The sequence below is a fragment of the Eubalaena glacialis genome, chromosome 2 (assembly GCF_028564815.1).
Source record: "Eubalaena glacialis isolate mEubGla1 chromosome 2, mEubGla1.1.hap2.+ XY, whole genome shotgun sequence".
In the NCBI taxonomy this organism is placed as follows: Eukaryota; Metazoa; Chordata; class Mammalia; order Artiodactyla; family Balaenidae; genus Eubalaena; species Eubalaena glacialis.
In genome coordinates this window covers 59327432-59353252 of record NC_083717.1, presented here as the reverse complement: position 1 = coordinate 59353252, position 25821 = coordinate 59327432, and the positions used below count along the sequence as shown (strand labels likewise).

General features: G+C 39.5%; 1 protein-coding gene across 1 annotated transcript; it reads right to left on the bottom strand.

Annotated features, from left to right (window-relative positions):
- Nucleotides 1–3280: 3280 nt before the first annotated feature.
- Nucleotides 3281–25821, bottom strand: HYKK (hydroxylysine kinase). The gene is made up of 5 exons (XM_061181851.1): nucleotides 25586–25821; nucleotides 21381–21731; nucleotides 20349–20488; nucleotides 11467–11650; nucleotides 3281–3880 (listed from the first exon to the last, which is right to left on the bottom strand). Exons 2-5 carry the CDS (start codon nucleotides 21724–21726, stop codon nucleotides 3420–3422), a joined length of 1131 nt encoding a protein of 376 aa, XP_061037834.1. The 5' UTR covers nucleotides 21727–21731; nucleotides 25586–25821; the 3' UTR covers nucleotides 3281–3419.

Sequence of the window (25821 nt, the reverse complement as noted above, 5' to 3'; positions counted from 1 at the left end):
GGAAGAGAATCCATGTTAGCAGAAGGAGCAAGCAAGCAGGGAATGTGTAGAGTTTCATGGTATAAGAAAATGAACACTGGTCTGGGAGTGAAATGCAAGTTTTAGTTCATTTTTCTAGTCCCCAGTTTCCTGAATGGTCAAGCCAGATAAAAATCACAACCCCTTAAATTTGAGAAGCATAAGTGATTTCCTGTGAATGATCTCATTTGATCCTCCTAACACAGGTGTGTATGTGAGCCCATAGGGAGGAGAGGAGGGGAGGGGAGAAAGGAGGAGAGGAGGAAGTGGTATGGGTCCCTGGCTCTCTTGGAGCAAATTGCTTCAACTTTTTAAGCATCTATTTCCTCATCTGAAAATGGGGATTAATCACAACAGTACTATTTACATTCCCACCAACAGTGCAGGAGGGATCCCTTTTCACCACACCCTTTCCAGCATTTATTGTTTCTAGATTTTTTGATAATGGTCATTCTCACAGGTGTGAGGTAATAACCTCATTGTAGTTTTGATTTGCATTTCTCTGATAATTAGTGACGTTGAGCATCTTTTCACGTGCCTCTTGGCCATCTGTATGTCTTCCTTGGTGAAATGTCTATTTAGGCCTTCCGCCCGTTTTTTAATTGGATTTTTTGTTTTTTTGATATTGAGCTCCGTGAGCTGTTTGTATATTTTGGAGATTAATCCTTTGTCTGTTGTTTCATTCACAAATATTTTCTCCCATTCTGAGGGTTGTCTTTTTGGCTTGTTTATGGTTTCCTTTGCTGTGCAAAAGCTTTTAAGTTTACTTAAGTCCCATATATACACTACCGAATGTAAAATAGTTAGCTAGTGGGAAGCAGCAGCATAGCACAGGGAGGTCAGCTCGGTGCTTTGCGATGACCTAGAAGGGTGGGATAGGGAGGATGGGAGGGAGGCTCAATAGGGAGGGGATATGGGGACATATGATTCACTTTGGTGTACAACAGAAACTAACACAGTATTGTGAAGCAATTATACTCCAATAAAGATCTATTAAAAAATCATAACAGTACTTTTCTCACGGGTTTTTTTGTGGAGATTAAATGAGATAATGCATGTAAAGTCCTGTGATATAATATGAAATATATGTTTGGTCTTTGTCCCCGGTTCTGGCACAAAGCTTCTAAAACTCTTGTAATTTCCTGAGCAGTAGGGGAGAGAGGAGCGTCTTTTTTATTCATAATAAGACCCTTTCAGCTACACATGAATTTATGCTAATGAAGTGAGTCTTGGAGGATGGGGGCTGATTATTAGAGGAACCAACCAAGTGACTAGAGGGCTGGAACTTCAGCCTCACCCCCCACCTTCTGGGGAGGGGAGATGATTTGATCAACCAGGGGTCAATGATCTGATTAACCGAAGCCAGCATAAAAGCCCTAACCAAAGAGGTTCAAGAGCTTCTGGCTTGGTGAGCAGATCTACATGCCAGGAGCATGGTGCACCCCCAACTCCACAGAGACAGAAGCTTCTGTGCTCAGGACCCTTCTGGATCTCACCTTATGTATTTCTTCCTCTGTCTGTTCATTTACTATTATACCCTTAAAATAAACTAATAAACATAAGTAAGCATTTCCCCTAGTTCTTTGGGCTGTACTTGAAAATTATAGAACCTGAGGAGGGGGTCATGGGAACCCACAACTTACAGCCAGTTGGTGAGAAGTAAAACCTAGGACTTGAGGCTGGCATCTGAAGTGGAGGCAGTTTTGTGGGACTGAGCCCTTAACCTGGGGGTCTCCAGACAGTTAGTGTCAGGATTGTTTAATGCGAAGGAAAACTCTACATGTTTAGCGTCAGAAGTGTTGTGAGAGTAGAGAGAGTTTTCTTTTAAATACTTAGTGCTCCATAAATATTTGTTTTTATTATATATTGTTAAACAGTAAGGCAGGAAGGACAGGGATTTGATCATCGTTTACTGATCTAAACTTCTGATTCCTAAGAATCAGATCACTGATTGAATATGAGAGAGGCAAAAAGAAAACTTCTCCAATATTTTGAGTTTGGGTAACCTGGTTCATTCATTTAGTAAGTATTTATTAAGTCTTTTCTATGTGCCAAGCCCTGTGCTAAGAACTTTGCATTAATTTCTAAGAAATCCTCACAACTAACTCTATGAGGTACTACAGGCACTATAAGATAGGTACTACTTCACCTTTACAGGTAAGGAAATTGAGGTGCAGAGACGTTAAAGGTGAATATAAGAATGATACAAGAAAATTCAGAGAGAGACCTAGTTTGGGGAGTATAGATAGCTCTGTAGGTAGGTCATTAGATGGAGAGATATAGAATCAATGTGTTCTCATTTATATTGAAAGAGATAACCACTGAGAAGGTGTTTGAATGGCCAGGGTTCTAGACTTGGGTCATCTGTAGAGAATGGAGGGTTAAAATGACAAGAAGTAAACAGCTATTTACTATATCATACTAAGGGGGACATGAAGAGAAATCAGTGAAGGAAATACAGTGGTATGATTAAAGTCAAGTACATGTGAGCTATGTTCTTCAATATTACATATTCATACGAAAAGAAACATAAATTGTAGAGAATTTTAAAATATCCGCTTAGGCTCTTTCTTAGTATCGATGTGAAAACTATTTCAGTACTTCAGGAGTTAGTGGCCTTGCCTGGGTGTGTTATTTGCTTCCTTGCAGTTCCAGTGAGTTCTGGCATCTATCTCTGGAGTTACAGTTTCAACTGCTCTCTCAAACAAGTTAAAGCTTTCTCTTATGAATACCATCTGTGTTTCCTCCTAAGGCATTATGTGTGCCTTATTTTGTCCAGCCTTTCTTCTAGGATACATTAATTTTGTAAATATTTTTAAAGACCATGGGAAAGGCACTATACCGGGTGTAAGAAGGGATGAAAGACAAAAAAAGTTTTACATAGTTTTTGCCCTCAAATAGCTCTTAGGCTAGATGACTACACAGCCACCATCCATGATACCAAGTGATGTGCCATACAGAAGACAGGGTACAATGGGATTCTGGACAACAAAGAGATGGGAGAAGGCTTCATAGCATTGGTGATATGTTAACTAGGTCTGCGTGTTACATCCACTTATTTAAAATATGTGAATATGTCTATATATATATATTCCTTTCAAAGTTTAAAGAAATCATTGATCTCAGGGTTGCAACAGACCTTGAGAGATTACCTGATTCAGAATATCACTCTACACATTTGATACACAAGGCAAGTGAGACCCATAGAAAGACATGCTTGTTCATGTAGTACTTTCTTAGGTTTAAAAAATGGTCATGAAATTGCTAGAAGACCTTAGTGATTTCATGTGCATTGCAATGTTTCATCAATTCATCTTTAACTATGCAGGGAAACCCTTTATGGAATTAGATTTGGTCCTATTGGTTTTTAATTACCCAAGTTAGTGTGAATTTTTATCTGGTCACATGGAGATCCCAGATTCATAGGACTTGGCAGTTTCAAACCAGATTTCTTCTACAGCTTTCTGGCCCATGTCAAACATTTGCTGCAAGTGCTTCCACCCAGTTTTTGCAGTAATCATGAGATACTCTTCGTTCTCTGGGTATAGCTGGCAAGAGTATGCAGCTAAGACAAGTGACTGACAAAAACGACTGCATACAAGTAGAAACAAAGCACCCCTCTCCACAGGTGTCAGTGGGACTACACTTTCAAACCCTGCAAGGACATGACCTCCTACTTGTATAGGAGTCTTGCTTTCAATCATCATGTACATGATGGTGATTGCCACTTCAAACACATAGTAGCCATAGCTCATGTCATCAAAATCTAAAATCCCAGACACTTGATATACAGCATCTCCAAAGGCTGACTTGCTGGACTCTATTAAAATGTTATGGTCGTTAAGATCTCCATGATTGATACCTGAAAGAAGAAAAATCAAGCCAAGTAAAAACAGTTGTTCAATACCCTAGTTCATTCTCTTTCCATTTCTCTTCCTCAGGTATGGACATTAAGATAATTTGATAAGCAGTCAGAGATAAAGAGCTAATCCCTCTTTTTCTTGAAATAAAATAATTTCCTCTGAAAAGGATAAAAGCAGTTAATTTTGGTGGTTGTTTTTTGCTTTTGCTTCTCATCAATACAAGGCCAGAAGATGGAGACTGTAGTCATTGTGAACACCTGATTTTGGCTATGAGCCAAGTAAAGGGAAAATAACTGTATACACACACATACACACACACCTACGTGTGTGTGTGTGTGTATTCATATTATTATAAGAAGCAAAGAGTCCTGGAATGAACCAGATGTGCCTTTATTTTAACCTAGGATTTCTAAAAGAAATTTCTGATGACAAGGTAATTCCGAATGTCCCCAGTCTTTTGATTACTGGAATAGGTGATGTTATTTTAAGTCAGTACCACTCAAAGTGGGGGGCCTGTGGCTAGTGCTGGCCCACAAACTGTTATTAGTCTGCATGAAATAAAAACAGAAATTGAGACTGTTTAGATAATTTCATAGTGATTTTTCATCAAAGAGTATGACAGGGGCCTTATCTCATTAACAGTATAGGCCAGTTTGGGTGTTGTCAAATGTGCATGGTAAGTCATATGTGGTGTGAGCCGTGAACTACTCTTGAACAGTAGGGCCATGTATCAGGCTGTAGTGGGTTGGGAGAAAAACCCAAACTTTTACCATGGATAGTTTAAGAAGCACTGATTTAAACTACTGAGTGAAGGGACTTCCCTGGTGGTGCAGTGGTTAAGAATCCGCCTGCCAATGCAGGGGACACAGCTTCGAGCCCTGGTCCAGGAAGATCCCACATGCCATGGAGCAACTAAGTCCGTGCGCCACAACTACTGAGCCTGTGCCACAACTACTGAAGCCTGCACGCCTAGAGCTCGTGCTCCACAACAAGAGAAGCCACCGCAATGAGAAGCCCACGCACTGCCACGAAGAGTAGCCCCTGCTCGCTGCAACTAGAGAAAGCCTGCATGCAGCAACGAATACCCAATGCAGCCAAAAATAAATTTATTTAATAAGTAAATAAATAAACCTCTGAGTGAGGATTAGGAGGAGATGGGGATGTCCATGCCTACTGAAGCAGTGAGTCATGTACTTTATAATAGTACATGATATAAAGTCCACAATATTAGCTTCTAAATATAATGCTGATTTCTTCTATATGAGTTAGTATTGTGTAATTCATGTTAAATGATATGGCACAGTTGGTGGCCTGTAAAAGCAATGAATATTACTGTAAACTACATGCTTCTGATATTGGGGTTCATCATACGATTGATGCCATGTCATAGTTTCACTGGCAATATTTTTTCTTCCTAGAGGTTCATAAAGTAATTGGGTATCTTGTACAGTCAAATGGAGTTTTAGAATCAATGAAATGTTACCTCATTAATGCAATCTATATATGCAAGAACCTCTCTCATTTTGTTGCTTCTCTTCACATGTCCAATGGCCTATTAAGAAATGATACAGCTACTTAATGCTTGGAATAAAGTGACAAAATTTGTTGAATTTGAGAATTAACAAAAGAAAAGAAAGAGTTCTGATCCAGATGGCAGAGTGAATTCATTCTTTGATAACCCCAATATACATAGCAATGATAAAAGTAAAAAGAGAAAACAATAAATATACAGCCAGCCTCAAAACAAAGATAGATTTATACACTAAAAACAGAATACAAATGCCAAGCACAAGCAGGGCAGTAAGCAGGAATAAAGCCACAGGCTTGTCTATTGTGTTCCAGATCAGCAGTGTGCTTTCCCCCTTTGGGAGAAGGAACTTAAAATGCTACCTGCTGGTTGGGAAACAGACTCACCACATGAAGCTGGAGGCAGTGATGAGGGCTTCCCAACTCGTAAAAGGATGACAAAATCTGCTACAACCCACTGTTTAGACTACTGCAGGTCCAAGGAGGCAGAAGGACAAAAATATAGCCTTGAAACCAAATGCCAAACCAGGCTGCTGTGTGACTATATTCTGTGCCTGATCATTGTAGTTACTGAAGTCTTTGGTTCAGTGTCTATAGTCAGTTTCTTGTTCTTGCTCATGGTACCTTATTTCCCTGTGTGCTGATATAGAGTATGTTCTCTGGCCACAAGGCAGTTACTCTAGAAAAATAATCAAGAAGAACTTCTAAAACAAAAACACAATGAAAAAATTAAAAACACAATGGTTGGGTTTAAGAGTTTAGACATAGCTAAAGAGAGAATCGATAAACTAGAAAATTGTCGAAAATGCAGCACGGGCAGAGAAAAAGATTAACACACACACACACACACACACACACACACACACACACACACGAGAAGGTAATATACACAGAGGATTCAGTGAGAAGGTCTAACATGAGCTTAATTGGAGTCTCAAAAGGAGAAGAAAGAGAGAAATGTGCAGAGGCAAGAATTTTCCATAAATGATGAAAGACCATGTCCACACACAGATTTGAGAAACCTGAGTAGGTCAAGAAAGAAAATTATTTTAAGAAAACATCTGAAAAGCATCCCAAAGGAGAAAAAGACAAAAGCAACAGACTGACAGCTGGCCTCTCAGCAGCAACGGAAGCTAGAAGACAGTGGAATTCTAAAATTCTAAACCCATGAAATCTAAAATTCTATAGGCTGTGAAAATCTCCTTCAGGAACGAAGACAAAATAAAAAACATTTTCAGACAAAATCAGAGAGAGTTCACCATTAGAGAACTGCATTAAAGGAAATTCAGAAGGTTGTATTTCAGGCAGGAATAAAATAACTCTAGACAGAAGGTTTGGGGTGCTGGAAGATAAAAAGGGAATATATAAGTAAATCTAAATAAACTAGACTCTAAAACAAAAATAATAATGTCTTTTGTGGTAAAAATATAGAATTAAAGTTTACTAAAACAGCAGCATATGAGTCAGGAAAGAGATAAATGGAATGAAAGTATTTTAAGGTCCTTGTATGGTCTTGAATAATATCAGACTTTGATAAGTTAAAGTCGCATGTTAGAATTCCTAAGGTAATCATTCAAAGAATAGAGAGTATATAATTTTCAAACTGCTGGAGAGAGAGAAAAAAAAAAGACAAAAATAATTAGCACAAAAACAATTCACTCAAAAGAAGGGGGAAAAGGAAAAGAAAAAATGGAAAAGAGAAAAAATCAAGAGAACAAAATACAATGGAATAGCTATATAATGTCAGATGGAGTAGACATTAAGGCAGAAAACAATGGCAGAGATAAAGAAGGATACTTTATATTGATAAAAGATACAATTTCCTAGTAAGACAACAATTCAAATTTTATATGCATGTTGCCTTGAAATATATAAAGCAAAATTTGACAGAAATACAAATAAAAATAGACAATCCACAATCAGACTGGGAGATTTTAAATATACTTTTCTTAATAATTATTAGAACAAGCAGACAAAAAGATAACTCAATAGTATAGAAAACTTAAACAACATGATTAACAAATTTGACCTACTGGACATATACATAACTCTGTACCCAGCACCTACTGAATAAATTCTTTTTAGCACACAGGGAACATTTTTTAAAAATTACCAAATGCTTCATTATAAAGTAAATCTTAACAAATTTCAGAGTAATGAAATCATATAGAGCTGCTCTGTCCCACATAATAGCCACTTGCCATAAGTTACCATTTAAATTCATTAAGATTAAATAAAATAAAAAATCCAATTCCTTAGTTGCACTAGTCATTCAAGTGCTCAGTAGCCACACAAAAGCTAGTGTGTTAGACATCACAAATACAGAACATTTCCATCATTGAAGAAAATTCTATTCGACAGCACTGATACAAAATATGTTCTCTGACCATAATGCAATTACAGTAGAAGTCAACAGTAAAAGGATAATCAAAAATTTCATCATATATATCTTTTATTGATCTATATCAATGGAGAGGTAGACCAATGTTCACGGATTATCTTACTCAATCTTATAATATAAATATATATACCCATTCTCTCCAAATGTGTATATAGATTCAATTCTAGCCAAAATCTAGCCAAAATCTCAACAAAATTTGTCTTTAAACATGACATGCTGATTCCAAAACTGATATGGAAATGTAAAGGACCAAAAATACTCAAGACCCTCTTATAGAAGAACAAGAAGGTGGGAGGACATGTTTTACCAGATATGAAGACTTAAAAAGTTAAAGAAATTAAGATACTACGGTAATCTTTAGGGATGCTCAAAAATATTCCAGTTATCTTCCTTCTAGGAACATGCTGGGTTGCAATTCCCTGCTTCCCCAAAAGCTGTATGCAGCCGTGCGGCTTTTTTTGGTCACTTACATATGAACAGAAATGATATCACTTCAGGGCAGAAGCTTTAAGATCCAGTGTACAATTTACTACATTTTCTTTCCTTATAGCAACATTCCAGTTGGTGAAAGTTCCATCAGTCTAAATCCCAAAGTGAGAAAACACAGAGCCCTAGTCAATCCATGATAGACCTGCAGCTTGAGTTGGAACTAAACCTTTGTTATTATAGTCCACAAGAATTTGGGGGTTATTTGTTACTGCAGCATGACCTAGCCTAGCTGATACACAGTGTGGTATGGGTGCAGAGACTGACAAATAGACCAATAGAGTAAAATAGAGTCCAAAGACATATTTGATTTACAACAGAGGTAGTACTGGAAAACAAAAGGAAAAACATGGCTTTTCAATAAATGTTGGTGAGAAAATTTATCAACCATAAGAAAAATTCACAAAAAAAAAAACAAAAAAAAAACAAAAAAAAAAGAAAAATTCACACCATATATAAAAATAAATTCCAGATGGATTATAGGCCTATTATGAAAGGCAAAAAACTAAAACTTTAGGAAGATAATATAGGGTAATATCTCATGACCACAGGTAGGGAAAAACTTTTTTCAGAAAACACTAACCTTGAGGTAAAAGATTGATATATTTGAAACCAATAAATTAAGGATTATTCATCAAAACATATCATGAAGAGAGTGAAAAGACAAGCCACAGAATGGAACAAAATATCTGTAACACATATAACCAACCAGGGGCTTGTATCCAGAAAATATTTTGAACTTCTAAAATCAATGAGAAAAAAATCCCAACAGAAAAACAAGCAAAAGACTTGAAAAGGCGCTTCACAAAAGAATATATCCAAATGGCCAATAATTGGGAAATGTATATTAAAACCACAATAAGCAACCATTACACACACATCAGGTTGGCAAAAATTAAAGTCTGATAGTACCAAGGTTGTAGAGGAATATAAATTTTATTCTCTGCTAGTAGTGGTACAAAGTCATACAACCACCTTGGCATTAATAATGCCACCTTGTTTGGCATTATCTCTGAAGCTGAAAATGGACATGAACTATGACTTAGCAATCCTACCCCGGAGCTCATGAAGTCATATACCCAAAGAACTCATGAACATGTATACCAAGAGACACAAGAATATTCACAGAGCACTGTTCTTAACAGACCAAAACTGGAAAGAACTCAAATATCTTTGAAGAGTAGAATAGCTAAAGTGTGGTATATTTATGAATCGCATACTCTACAGTAATAAAAGTTAAAATAAGCTATAGCCACATGCAACAACATGGATAATCTTACAGAAGTAATATTAAGAAAAAAAAAAAAAAGGGAAGACACAAGTGAATATATACTGCAGGGAGACAGATGGGACAGGGAGACCAGTTAGGAGGCTACAGCAATAATCCATTTGAGAAATGATGGTATTTTGGACCAAGTGGTGGTAGTAAATGTGGGGAACACGGTTAGAAGTAGGGTATTCTTTGAAGTTAGAACTGATAGAATTTGACTGGATGTGAAGTGTGGAAGAAAGAACAAAGTCAAGCTGATGACTTGTAAGTTTTTGGTCAGATTAACTAAGCGAATGGTGGGTACTATTTTAACGGGATGAAGATGACTGGAAGGGGGAAACAGGTTTGAGGGGGAAAAAAATCAACTCCTTTGTTTTTGTTTTTTTTTTAACCACATTGTGTTTATACAAAGTAAGTGCTATTGGACTGAACTGTGCCCTCTCACACCCCCACACCGAGTTTCCTGCAAATCATATGTTGAAGCCCTAACCCTCAGTGCAATGGTATTTGGAGATGAGGCCTTTGGGAAATAATTAGGTTTAGGGGAGGTCCTGAGGGTGGGGCCTTCATGATGGGATTAGTGTCTTCATGAGAAGAGATACTGGACAGCTTGCTGGCTCTCTCTCCACCATGTGAGGAGGACACAGAGAGAAGAGAGTCCTTACTAGAACCTGACCGTGCTGGCACCCTGATCTCAGACATCTAGTCTCCAGAGCTATGAGAAACACATTTCTGTTGTTTAAGCCACCCAGTCGTTTGTGTTTTTTTAATGGCAGCCTGAGCTGACTATTACAGAAAGCAGAGGACAAAAAGGATGTGCAAAGCCTATCCTCGGCTTTGCTAGAAATGCCCCCTCAGTTCCTTGCCCTTTGACCAGTACTTCATTCTGGGTCAGAAGGTTTGTTACACACTAAAGAAATTGTTGGGCTTCCCTGGTGGCGCAGTGGTTGAGAATCTGCCTGCCAATGCAGGGGACACGGGTTCGAGCCCTGGTCTGGGAGGATCCCACATGCCACGGAGCAACTAGGCCCGTGAGCCACAATTACTGAGCCTGCGCGTCTGGAGCCTGTGCTCCGCAACAAGAGAGGCCGCGACAGTGAGAGGCCCGCGCACCACGATGAAGAGTGGCCCCCACTCGCCGCAACTAGAGAAAGCCCTCGCACAGAAACGAAGACCCAACAAAGCCATAAATAAATAAATAAATAAATAAATAAATAAACCCAAAAAGTTAAAAAAAAAAAAAAAAAAGAAATTGTTGTGCATGTGCATAAGGAGTTATGCCCTAGCATGCTCATTGCAGCATCATTTATACAGAAAAAAAAAAGGAACCAACTAAAATTCCATTAACAAGAGGATAGACCCAAAAATATTACATTAAAATAAATTATGGAACACACACACACACACACACACACACTATGGAATATTATTCAGCAGTTTAAAGCTAACCAACTAAATGAACTAGAACTACACATATTAAATGGATCAATCTGAAAAACAATGTTGAATAAAATAGCAGGTTGTAGAATGATAATATACAGTGTGATGCCATTTATCTAAAGTTTGAAAGCATGCAAAATACTACTGTAGGTAATTTATGAATACATACATATGTAGTAATATTAAAACATGTATGCAAATTTAGTAGGGAGGAGAGAGGTAGAATCATGTAAAGTTTAGAGGGGGCTTCAAATGTAGCAATTTTAAGGGATTAGAGGGGGCTTCAAATGTAGCAATTTTAAGGGAAGTGAAAGTATTATTCTTTAAAAGCAACAGGAGCAAATCTGACAAAGTTTTAAGATTTGATAAAGCTAAGTTGTACCTCCATACTTTGCTGATGGTTTGAAATTTGACAATTTAAAAATCAAGAAAAATACTGATTTGAATGCGGGAATACTCACATTCTCGAAAATGACTTAATTTGGTCATTACTTCATCCTTGAACAGCTGAACAACCTGTTCGACCATCTCTCGATTCTGATTCTGGCCCAAGGCATACAGGTATTTCTCCAAAAGAGGAACATTTTTCAGATTCCAGATGAAGTTCTCCCGATGAAGACTACTTAACTTTGGGTGATGGAATTTCTAAATCAAAAGCAAAGAAACTCTTAGACTCTTAACAGCACAACCACTATGGAGAGGTCCGCACCCTCCAAAGGGTGGGCTGGGTGTGCCTTAGGGAAAGAGCTGGCATTCTCTCATGGTCACTGACTTGCTCCATTTACCTTAATCCACAAAGTGGTAATAACATCATATTTCTAGAGGATCTCATAGTTTTGAGAACACATTCCCATCTTCCCCGATCCTCACAACTGGGCAAAGACAGGTGTCACTATCTGCGGCCTACCAAAGGAATGGAGGCAGCTCTAAAGAACTCTGCGCTGGGCCCCCTGCTCCCTCTCTGACTTCATCTTCAACAACTTTTTTTCACTCTCCTCTAACCACACTGACACTGGCCTCCCTGCTGTTCAAGGAACATGCCAGGCACGTTCCCACCCTTTTACGTTTGCTGTTTCCTCCTCCTGGGGACCCCAGGAATCCATATGGCTAATGCCCTCGTTTCTACCAGGTCTTTACTCAAACATCAACTTCTGGGGGAGGACTCCTTGACCACTCCATCTAAAATTTCAACCCTCTCTCCAATATTTCATATCCCTCCTCTCTGCTTAGTTTTTCTTTGTAAGCACTTGGCACAAAATGCTGTCTAACAGTCACCATGATTCCCTTACTTACCTTGCTATCCTTGCTAGAACGTAAGCTCCATGAGGGTCAGGAGCTTGTTTTGGGCCTGTTTTGTTCACTACTGTATCCCCACATCTAGAACAGTGCCTGGCACATAGAACGCACTGCTCAAGCAATATCTGTTGAATAAATGAATGTTTTTAGCATAGAAAATTCTAGAATTGGAAAGGCCTTTAGATGTTGACCACTCTATCTAAAGTTCTAAATGACTTTGACCATCATTGCACAAATGAAGAAAAGTTCAGAGAAGGATGATGAGTTGCCACTCTGGGGCTGAGGGAGGACCCGGGTCTGCAGACTCCAGTCCAGACCTCTTTCACACAGTGAGTGCCTGAAGAGGTCTTGGTGTCCACCCAGTGGAGTAGCTTTCAAATTTTTTTGACCATGACTTGCAGTAAGAAATATGTTTTACATTGCAACCTGGTATACAGGTAACACACACCTAGGGGAAGAATGTTTCTGTTAACAATACTTACAACCTTACATGTGCTGTATTCTGAGATTTTTCACTTTATTCTATTTCTTTAAAAATGTCCCTCTAAATTGATTTTAACACCCACTCTCATGACCTGGAGTTTGAAAACCTCCCCCTGATGATCCTGTTACCATTATCATGTCCTTGCTAAGTGGTCATGTAGCCTCTGTTTGAATACTTCCTGCAGGAGGTACTTTTTACCCTTATTGAGATGGCTCTGTGTTCTCTCTTTTGCAGAGCTAAAATCTGCCTCTCCCATAGTGTCTATGCAATGGGTTCCAACTGTGACCTCTGGGGCCACGGGAACAGGATTAGTTCTCTCCCACATGACTGTCCTCCTGATATCTGAAGACAGCACTTCTGTCCCTCAGTCTCTTCTGTAGAGTAAACCTTTCTAGTTCCTTCAGTTGTTCCTCACATGACATGGTTTTGAATCTCCTGACCATCTGCTGTGTTAAATGTCACTGTGGATCACAAAAATACTCTACATAGAAAGCACTGAAAACACTGTTAGGAGTTGTGACTTCTGGGGAGTAGGACTGGAAAGGAACTAACAATGAAAATGATGGTAGAGAGAAAAAAGGTTCATTTTACACCTTTCAGTACTGCTTCAGTACTGATATTTTTACCATGTGCATATATTACTTTTATTTTTAAAGAAGGAAAAATATAACACTCTTGTTGGGTTTGCAATGGAGCAACTGTCCATTCAGGGAAGGCTCCGAGTCAGTTTCTAAAATGGTAGCACTGTTACCCCATGCATCCCACTCTGGTATGGAGTAGTGGGAAGAATACTTGGGATCTGGACTTGGAATCAGACAGATCTGGGTTTCAACTGGCTTTATCACTTAATATCTCAGATCTTAGTTTCCTTAACAGTAAGATCAGGTATCAGTACCAACCTCACAGGGAATGTAAATTGGTGTAGCCACTATGGAAAACAGCATGGAGGTTCCTCAAAAAACTAGAGTTGCCATATGATCCAGCAATCCCACTCTGGGTCATATACCCAGACAAAACTATAATTTGAAAAGATACATGCACCCCTTTGTTCATAGCGGCACTATTTACAATAGCCAACCTAAATGCAACCTAAAGCCAACCTAGGATGCAACTTAAATGTCCATCAACAGATGAATGGATAAAGAAGATGTGATACATGTATACAATGGAATATTACTCAGCCATAAAAAGAATGAAATAATGCCATTTGCAGCAACATGAATGGACCTGGAAATTATCATACTAAGTGAAGTAAGTCAGAAAGAGAAAGACAAATACCATACGATATTACTTACATGTGGAATCTAAAATATGACACAAGTGATCTTATCTACGAAACATTAACAGACTCACAGATAGAGAGGACAGACTTGTGGTTGCCAAGGCGAAGGGGAGGCGGGGGAGGGAAGGACTGGGAGTTTGGGATTAGCAGATGCAAACTATTATATATAGGACGGATAAACAGCAAGGTCCCACTGTATAGCACAGGGAACTATATTCAATATCCTGTAATAAACCATAATGGAAAAGAATATGAAAAATAATATATATACACAAGTATAACTGAATCACTTTGTTATACAGCAGAAATTAATACAACATTGTAAATCAACTATACTTCAATAAAATAAAATTTAAAAAATACCAGCCTCATAGTCATCTGTTGATAAACTAAGACATGAAATAAAGATTTCATACATAATAGGTTCTCAGTAAATGTTTGTTGAAGGTGAACCTTGCAGCTTATGTGCCTGACTTCTCTGGCCTTTCCATCCTTTGGCTCCTTAGCACACCAACCTGAGTTTCTGATACTTTAGTCATTACCCTTTATTAGCCTCTCTAAGCCTACCTCTTTTCAGCTTCCTCACTCTACCTCTCACACCAATTCCCATTTCTCAAGCACCTTGTTTTCTCTGCTATGAAGCTCTGACCACACTCATACTCATAAGCCCACCCTATATTGTCTTCTTTCTTATACTTAAATGAATCTCCTAAGATTGACCTCCAGCCCATTTGTGAACCAAGCAGCAACCAAATTCCAGTACAGATCAGTTGGTCCCTTCACTTGTGAACACTCAATTCTGGCAACAACCAGAACTGCGTTGTACTCTGGACTCCTTGTACTCTGGGCCCCCCAGGCCTGCCCAGCCACATCCCCAGCAGAGCAGTCACAGCCTCTGCCACACCCCTGGGATTAAAATTCTGCACCTGTGTGGTATCTTGTGCAGACTCCGTGGTTCCTAGTGCTTATACAGAAATTAAAAACTTACCACCTGCAAAGGCATGGGGGGAGGTTAGGTGAGGGGATGAACAATGGGAATAAAGCATGATAAAATGCATTATAATACCTAGTGAGGAATGTTTCTCTTGGTTTCCTCTAGAACTCCCCTGTCCCCTGTGAGACAACTTAAGATAAGTTGCACAGCAGAGCGGCAGGTGGTTAACTACACAGCAGAACTCACTGTCAGCAATAATGTGGTGCTATCTCCCCCTGAGAACTGTATTTTCCATTTCAGAATTTAGCAGCAAAAGTTGAAACCTCAATGGCAACGGGCATATTAATAAAGGCCACAGGTAGTGTAGAAGGAAAGATCAGTAATAAAGAAGTCCTCTGTAACAGACACTCATCTCAACAGCTCATTTTGGAGATTTGATTCTGAGGACGGTAGAGAGACTTTCCTGAGCCTTCCAATCCATTCAAAGGTCTTTCTAAATAAAAGAAATATATGAAGAAAATTTCCTAAATGTACACTTAATTAGGAGAGCCTACCTCAATCCAAATTATATTAATGTTCAGAAATTGATGTTTTTAATGGATGTCCACAAATGGATTTGCCCCAAATTAATTGAAAACTATTACGACAGAAATGCTTAAACATTTACTAACCAAACCCTCAGTAAATATCTATTGAATAAACAAATAGAGTGCAAGGTGAAATGGTAATTATTGTCAACATAGAGAAAAGTCTTTCAATTGACAAACATTTACTGAGCACTAATATGGGATAGTGTGGTCTCGGACTCACAGAATGTATAGTTTAGTGACTCATTTTGGGGTGATGGGATTACTATTAACTTTAAATTTTTTTGTATGTTTATCTGACTTTCTTTAATGAGTCACTGAAAGGGCTTTTAATCAGAAAAAAAGTGTTATTTCTATTTGGGGACAAAAAGGTAAATAAATACTAAATATTTCGAGTGTAATATAGATTTCAGTTTCTGGCCAAGAGGGAGTAACAGGGTTTACCCTCCTGGTTGAAATAGTTACAACACTGGACAAAATATATAAAACAATAGTTTTAAAGTTACTAGACATCAGGCAATGAAGGACAGGGATCCCTGAGAGATTGAGAACAAACAAGGTGAGTTTGTTTCGGATTTTGGCCTTGATAGAGGTGGAAGTGCAGGGAGGGGAGACCCAGGCAGAGCCCAGGGAACTCTCTGAGTTGAGGAGGCAGAGCATCTAGGAAGACCAAAGCTGCTAGAGTTTGCAGGATAGATGACCAGAAAACAGGTTGCTACAGAGAGAGAGAGAGCACTCTAGAGAGCTGCAGAATGTTCCCTTTGAGAATATGGCAGATCAGTGTATGAGTATGAGGAAGCTACTCAATGCTGGGGAAAGAACCACCTGAAAGGATTAGAGGGAATAGTACTTGGATACACAGGGTCAGGAATAGCGCCTGTTCCCACCAATCATACTCATAGTTCATGGGACATTGGGTAGAGAACTCAGAAGGGTCTTGCATTAATAGCGGGAAATAATTGTCCCTAGACTAAACCCAGCCCTGGTCCCACCCAGCAAGTATTGAAAGCAAGACACAAAAGCACCAAACTGCTTCAACTGCATCCACTCAAGGAAGCTCAATGAACACCAAGCACAAGAAACATGACCAAAACTATACCAAGACACATCATGATCAAATTGCTCAAAAGTAGAGATAGTGAAAATCTTAAGGACACACGCACACACACACACACACACACACACACACAGAGGACATATTACGTTTAGAGGAACCATCTGACAGCAGATTTCTTATCAGAAACAATGCAAGAGAAGAAAGTAGTGCAATGTGTTTAAAGCACGTTGGAAAAGACAGTCAACCTAGAAGTTTATGTCCAATGAAAATATCTTTCAAACATGAAGGTGAAACAAAGACATAAGAAAGCTGAAAAAATTCATTACCAGCAGCCCCACACTGCAAGAAATGTTAAAGGAAGTCCTTTAGGTAGAAGGAAATAATATGGATCTACAAAAAGTATGAAGAGCACTGGAAAAGGTCACCATATAGGCAAATATATCATTTTTTCCTAATTAAATCTCTAGAAGATAATTGAAAGTTTAAACAAAAATAATAACAATGTATAAGTAAAAGGTATGACAACAATAGAATAAGGACAGGAAGGAAGAAACAGAAGTATACTATGTCAGGTGCATATACCATACATGAAGTGATATAACTTGAAGATAGACTGTGATGTTAAAGATGTATTCTATAAACCCTAAAGTAACCACTAAAATAAACAGAGTTACAGCTATAAGCCAACAAAGGAGATTAAATGAAATCACAAAAAATACACGAACCAAAAGAAGGCAGAAAAAAAAGCAAATTCAAGAATAAAGAATAGATGTGACAAATAGAAAACAAATATCAAGATGATAGGCTTAAACCTAACCATACGAAAAATCATATTAAATGTAAATGGTCTAAACATCCCAACTGGAGGTCACAGATTATCAGATTGGATAAAAAAGCAAGACTCATGTATATGCTGCCTACAAGAAATACATTTCTACCATAAAGTAGCAAAGAATTTTTCCCTCGTTCCCAGAAGACTATAAATATCAAGTCTCTAAAGGTAGAGAGAATTTTAAAAATCTCCTAAAGCTTATTGTTAAAGTGTTCTCAGCCCTGTCTCATCTCTCACTTAACTCTCCTTAAGGCTCTACCTTACTCTTTTCTCTAAAGCACCAACCAGATAGGAAAAAAACTGTGGACAGAATCAGGGAGTGGGAGCAGGCAGGCTGATCCCACCGGGTGCTAATGGAGCACATGTGAAATGCACAGAGGCTGATTTGCTTTCCTGTACGGCAGGAAGCCTTAGCTTCCACAGATCTCAACACTTTCTAGACCCCATCTCTGATATTTTCCCCCTTCCCCTCCCTCTGGTCCTTTGTTCCAGGCTGTGGAGGCAACCACTTGATTGCTACCAGAGGAGAGCCCTGCCTACTTTAGAATGGAGTTGTGTCCCAGCAGACCCAGGCTACAGTCCATGTCCTGTTCAGTCCTCTCCTCTCTCACACCCTTAACATTAAATCAGTCACCAAATTTGGTTGGCTCTGTCTCTTAAATATATCTTGAACCTTTTCTTGTTTCAAGCCCTCAAACAGCTTTTTCCTGATTACTGCATTAGCTTCCTAGATGCATTCCCTGCCTCCATTCTGGCTTTCTGCCAATCTACCTATCATATTGGCCCTCAGAGGGCTATAAATTAGAATTTTTTTTTCCTGTTTAAAAACCTTCCAAGTCTCCCTACTGAGCAAGCAAATAAGACAAAATCCAAACTCCTTAGTGTCATATGTGATAACATATTTTATAATCTGACTCCACCTTATGTTTCCAACTTTATCCCCTGTCTCTCTCAGGTTTAACCCCTATACTCCAGCCACAGTGAATTATTCAGAGCTTCTAGAACATAGTCATTGTACTGCCATGATTTTTTCACGCTCTCTCCTTTCACTGAGCACCCTTCCTCCTTTTCTCTGACTGACTGATGGATTTGAAACTTTTAAGAACTAGTTCAAAAGTTTTTTTTTTAGTTAAAAATTTTTTTTTATGAAGCCCTCCTTGAATACCTACTATGTGTTTGACACTGCTAGACATGAAGGATAAAAGACGAGTAATTAAGATGTAGACCAATTTCTTAAGAAGGTCATTTCTTCTTATGTAGCATATGTAACAGGAAGCACAAGCAACAAAATTACAACACCATACATGATAGACTGTTACCCTCATGGCTCCCTATGAACCATGCCTCCTGGTGTGCATGCCCTTGTGCAGCTTCTCCCGGTTGACTTTGGGATTAGACATGTCACTTGCTTTGGCCAATGGAATATGAGCTAGCATGATTCAAGCAGAGTCTTGATAAGCATTTGTACACTGGGGCTTCTCCTCTTGGCACTCTCTCTTGGAAGCCAGCAGCTGTGTTGTAAGGATGCTCAAGGCCATCCTGGAGGATGAGACACCAGGTGAAGAGAAGAGGACACGTGGAGAGGATCTGAAGCACCGCAGCTGAACTCCCAGCTGAATACAGCTGCATGAGTGACCCCAATTAACACCAAGAAGAGCAGAGAGGCCAGTCAACCCACAGAATCATATGGGTTGACAAGATGTACAAGTTCCGATGAAGCAAAGAGAAGGAAGTGATCCTCTTCGTACAGCCTGGGAAGAGAAAGAAGGGTCCAGGGAAGATTTCACAGAGGAGGTGGTGCCTGAGCTGTGTGTTGAAGGATAAGTAGGAATTTTGCAGAGCAGGGGAAAAGGTATTACTGGTTGAGAAGATGGCATATGCAAAGGCGCAGATGCATGAAACAGAAAGGCACATTCAGGGAATGACGGGAAGTTCTATTCTGGTGGTAAGAGAAGCATGAAAGGGGAGACACGGACAATGAGACTGAGCAGGGGAGAGGCAGGGATGAGGCCACACAGTGCCTCGTCTGAAAGGAACACGGAGGACCTTAGCCTTTACTTTGAAGTCAGTGAGAGGCCACCGAAAGGTTTTAACTATAGAACTGACATAGTCAGATCTGTAATTTTAAAAAGTAACTCTGAACTGGTATAAAGAATACATTGAAGGAGAAAAACACCTGAATGCAGGGAGGGATAGTCAAGGCAGGAATGGAAAGAAGAAGATGGACTGTAGAGACATTTGAGAGGTAGACTGGCTAGGATTTAGTGAGTAATTGGAAGTGTTTTACTCATACAAACTGTGGTTTGCTTTTTCAAGAAAGTGTCTATCTGTCCCCCTGGAGCACACTCCTCTAGGACAGGGGAGTCTTTACCTTTCCCCCAGTGCCTGCCATAGAAAAGGTACTTAGTGAACATTTGTTGATTAAATGAAGGTGTTTCGGTAGGTCTGGAAAAATATTTGTCAAACAAGGTACCATTTCTATAGGACCACAACATCCTTAACACAAGTCATTTCAATCCATTTGTAACACAGCTATTGCTTCATATAGAGGTCTGGCTACGTCTTATCTGGATGAAAACTTCAGGATTTAATTTGTGAATGCAGACTGTTTTCAGTGAGCAGCATAAAGAATACCATGGATTTCTAAAGATGTAGGTAATCTTGCTAATACACTAGTAAAGTACAGACCTGGGCAGAAAGAAATCTTTTACTGTCATAAAATGTATGCATCTACTAACCTATTTCCTTCCTAACACATGTTAAGAGGTGCCATATAAAAAGAGAGTCTGACCCTAGGTGTATTTAAAATAAAATAAATCAAAACCAACAAATAAAAAATTCTTATAAGCAAAATAAAACCTCAAATCTTACCTCCAGTGTTTTATCCAATTTGGCAGCTACCCTTCCAATTTCATATAATAGCTGGGGGCTGATGGGAATCTCAGCTATAGGTCTTCCTGGGAGATAAGTCAGCAGCCTCACCAAGTAGCTTTTGATTTCAGAGCCGCTATCTAGATGGATGGAAGTATATATCCTGTCAATTATTCTTGGAAAAAAAAAAAAGAGTAGAAGCTATTCTGCCTTTCCAATTACTATTGCAAAGAATAATACAGAACAAGAGAAAAAACATGCTAACCTAGGACAAGTCAGCAGGATTCTGTGAAGCAGGGCCGAATGGATCAAGCAAGCAGGTACAACAGACAGACATTAGAACATTGGGACCAGCCATTTACATACTAACATAACTGTGGCCCCAAGTCTGCTGGCCTTAGCTCTAAACATAAATCACCTGCTCTGGTAAGTGAAGGCCTAAAAAACATTTTTTATAAATTTAAAATCGAGGAAGGTATGATAAAGAAATGAGTGTTTCAGAATCACAGGCTTCTTTAGGGACAAACTGCTGCTTGGAGAACTCTATTAGATACATCTTAAAAAAAAAAAAAAGATACATCTTAGCATTTAGAATTGAGAGGAACCCAGTTTCACAGATGAGGGTTCCTTAAGAATTTAAGTTGTGTACCCAAGGTCACATGTACAGTAATTACAGAGCTGGGATCTAAAATTCCTGATTCTGTGTTCTTTCTACAAGATCACAGCACTGATGAATAAAAATATTTAATTATTTTCCTAATTAAAAATAAAAGTTCCCTTAGTTTCCACATGTCCCCTTAGCTGTTCATCCATCAGATCCTTCCCAGGCAGAAGAGTTACACCAGACCCAGGCTCTAACCACTTCTGAAGCATAGCCCCAGTCTCTACTTGGGTGATGCTGTGGCTTCTCCCAACTGCTGAAAAAATAACCCTGTCTACGCTTGGAATGACGTACCTGTTCTTGATATTTCTACTTGTAGCCAAAATGCAGTAATGCACATGGACAGGTGACGACCAGTGGTAGTCTCGTACCTACTGACATGAGAGAGGTTATGTTGTCTCCTTTAGTACGACACACGGAGGCTGTTGGAAATCCAGCCGCTCTCAGAAATATGATGATGTGACTCTGCACTTCAATCAGGTCTGGAGTTTTGCTTGACTCGCTGTTGCTTATTTTGAGGACATACTCATTTGGGCCATCTGTAGTGTCTTTGGTTCTTGAAATGCATACATGAAAGTTTTGGTCATCGTAGCTAGGAAGTGGCTGGATCTTGGAAACTTTTAATCCAAATACCGATTCCACTAATGCAGAGGCTTGTACCTCACTGAAAGTGGGTTTGGTAAGAGCCTGTGATTGCTGACCATCTCCACTTGACATTATTTCTAAGGAAAAAAAAAAAAAACCCAAACAAATAAACTAGAAAGGGGACATATAATGAATATACTTATTTAAAATATTTTTCTTAAGACAGACCAATAGTGTTTCCCAGTACTGATTCTGTACTTCTCTTGATTATGAATTTTCACTCATAAAGTTAAAAAAATCAAATGAGTGTATGAGATAAAAAAGCAGTGAATAAAGATCCTTGTACTATAAATGATTTCTAAACTCACCTCGCAAGCAAAAGGTATGTTTCCAGGGACAGAATGAAGACCAGGAAAGCACCTTGGTATCACCAATTCCTCCACCCCTCCCAGTACCATGAACTTTATTTAAAGGGGGAAGTTAGGTCCTGAGAGGTTAAGTGTCTTGCCCAAAGTTATATATAAAGTTACAGTGAGAACTCAGCACTCTAGACTCCTAATCCATAATTATGTACTTTGGACTATATTACCATCAGTTTTGGTTTAAAATATAAATTCAAATACAGTGATCTTACTTTTCTGTGTTAAATTATAAAGGTCATCATCTAGCTTATTGCACATACTTTGAAGGGTGGACTGATGTGCAAAGCATCACGTGAAGCACTGTGGGAGACAGGAAATGCACTTAGAGGGCTCTGAAAAGTTAACTCATAGTCACAGATATCCCAAATAATAAAAAAACATAAAAGCTGTTCAAAACAAGTTATAAGGCAGTAAGTGATAAACTGATAGAATGCCAAAGAAAACACTGAATTGAGTATAAACCTGAAATGACTGAATTATCACTGAAGTGACTGAGTTTACCTTAAATTGTAAAGAATAAAATTTCTACTGTTAAGCAGAATAGGGGCTTAAAATAAAAATTAAGGTCGCTTACAAAAAGTAAAGGTGCTTCTGAGTTTATGACCTATGAAATTAATATCTACAAAAACTGTGGTAGAAATTCAGGGGAGACAGAAATTACTACAGCCTAAGGATATTCTTGAGAAGATGGATTTGAATTGAGTTAGTAAATATGAGTTGGATATATAGGATGGGGGAGACTGTTTTCTTCCCCTTGATAATGCCACCCTCTGCTGCACATACTTGGCATATTTCCTGAGCATATATATATATATGTGTATATATATATATATATATGTACATATATATATATATATATAGAAGGCAATGTAAGGCTTCTGAATATCCTTTAGGACCCAAATATTTAAGATCCTTGCAATCTCGCTTCCCCCTTTTCCCAAAATAGTTTTATTCCAATCCTTCCTTCATAGTAAATTGTAAATAATTAATAATATCTTGGGGATGGGTTGCATTTTAGGGTGCAATTTAGATTGCTGTTCAAAGGATGTAATGTTATATAAAAAGAATCTCATAAACAGCTCTTGTTGATAGAAATCAGAACAGCTGTTGCTTCTGGCAAGAAGGTGGCATGAGGGAACAACTTTCTGGGAGGGAAATGTTCTGTATCTTGACTAGGCTTTGGTTACATGGGTGTAAACATTTGTCAAAACTTAGCTTAAAACTTAGGTCAGAGTAAGATCTGTGAATCTCACTGTATATAAATTTTACCTTAAAAAAAAAAAAAGGCTTTGTGAGAGACTGGCTAGGACAGGTGGTGGGGTGGGTCTTAGGACTTTCTCAGAACTCCTCAAATCAGAGCATATGCCTGTTAACGTCTAATCACTTCAGATCTATGACAGCCAAAGTCCAACTTATTCCAGTGAAGGGAAAGAGATAAAATTCAGGGAGGTACACTAGGGCTCTCCTATATGACCCCCTCCCTGACTCAGCCCCAAGACTATAGCCTGATGACTCAAGTGATAAGAGTATAAACCCCAAATGCCAGTCCCCTCCCCATCCCTCCTTGCCTGATCCTCCTAACCTAAGTGATTCCTCCTGCCTCTAAACTTGCATAGCCCCTTGCGCCGCTGTAGGTTTCCACCACCTGTTATAGTTATTGCATTCTTGCCAATTGCTTCTCATGTCTGCTTTCTGACCAGTGCATTTGCTTTCAGAAGCAAATTAAGTCGTTCAGATTTTGTTTACTAAAGACATGTGACAAAGCCTAAATGGGGTTTGAAACCATCTTTGCACCTGAAACTTCTGGGAACAAATATATCCCGTCACATTGTATATGGGCTTAAGACTTCACATGGGATTTTAATATTCCTTCTGGAGATTTATAAACAGGTGTAAGGCCCATATTCAGAACGTAATATGAACTATAGCTTTAAATTCAAGATGAAATCCTGGAGTAATTTTTCAAATCCTAAAGCATTAAAGATGTCAGGATAATTCTGAATTTGATATGAATTATAAATACTTAAAGTTGGAAGGACCCTTAGAGGCAGTTAGTGAAGGCCAATCTGCCTTCCAGTCTAGAAAATGTTTCTATAACATTCTTGAATGGGGTTTGTTAAGCCTCTACATGAAGCGCCCTTGTTTTCTAAAGCAATGTAAAGCAATGTTGGCAGCTCTAGCCATCAAAAGACAGCCTGGTGTAACAAAAAGTTGTGCTGGTTAAGTGTATTTTACCACAATTTTTTTTTAAATGAAGAAAAGAGTTTCTCTGCTGGGAGAAATAAAACATATTTTATACCTAGCCTCTGAAATTTTGGACTATTCACATCTCCTCTAAAAGGGAGTTGGACTAGATCATCCCTAAAAATCCCTTCTAGTGCTAACATTCTCTTTCTAAAGTTCTTTCTTTTTGAGCTTAAATTTGCCTTTTTTTCTTTGCCTACAAAGACTCCAAATTATGGAACTAATGACACAGATCAAGTCAGCTGCTGTAAGTAAGTAAATACAGAGAAATATGTTAAGAGATGTCTGTCTTAACCAAATGTCTTTTGTATGGGTGGAGGGGGCAAAGAAGGGAACTCAAATCCTGTAGGTAGTTGATCTGTATTTCCTGCCAACAGTGTTTCACTTGGCTTCTGAGAAAGCACTCAGGAAGCAAATGTTTTCCAACTCCAGTGCTTATGCCAGAATCTCAAAACCTTTGTCCTACAACCAGGGGAGCTGGACCTTAAACTCTGCACTTTGTGTAAAGTATACCAGAAAAGAAACAGGAGTCATTCTTGATTCCCCTCCCTCACTCTCAAAGTGTTACCAAGTCTAGTAAATTCTACCTTAGCATGTCTTCCAAATTGCCCTTCTTGACCTGCAATTCTTTCTATGTCCTTCCAAGGTTGGAGAGCAAGGATTATACCCAGTAAATCTCTGTATCCCCAGCCCAGACTCTAGCCCAGAGTCTTATTAAATATCAGAGGAACTAACGAAAGGAGGGTTGCCTTTACTCAATAGGCTTATGGGGCCGTTTACCCTCAAAGGGGATCAGGAAACAGAAAGGCAGGGAAACTAGAATCTGTAGTTTTTCAGACAACGACAACGGGTGCTGTGAGTGTCTTCCTTCTGGGTGAGAGGGAAAGAGTGGTGGGCGAGCGGGCTGCAGAAGAGTCAGGAAAATAAGGGAGGAGGAGGACACACAAGTTCAGAGCGTTATTACGTTAGTGAGGTCCAGTCGAGCCCTAGAAATTGTTCCCACCAGACACCTGGCCGTGAGTGCCAGGCGCCGTACCTCCCCTCTGTCAGGGTCTCCACACAGGTCTGGCAGGGTTGGACCAGATGGCTTCTCGGGTCCCTCGCCCCAATTCTGGGATCTCAACCCAGCCCTTCTGGGTTACAGGTGCGATCCAGGGAGGAAGGTGACTTGCGCATCACCTACGCAGCGAGTCTGACGTGGATCAAGGACGGGAGAAGCCCGAGGCTCATGACTCCTGGCCCGACTTGCAGCAACCCTCCCTGCTCTCTGGGCCAGCCTCCCAGAGGGTTCTGGGGTTCGTCTCTGCTTTCCCCACCCAGCTCACCCGCAACGACCCGAGGTCCTGAGGTGACTCCCGCTCTCCAGCAGCCAGGGACTCTAGCCGCAGTCCTGCGCTCTACATCGGAGGTCTCGCCTGACTCACAGCTCCTGGGTCCGCCCCTCGTCCGGGACCGAGAGTCCTGACTTCTGATTGGCTCCTCGAGATCCCACCGCCGCCAATCAGCGCAGACTCTTGGAAGGCGAGGCCCGTCCAGGCCGACCTGGGCTATTCCAGCCCCG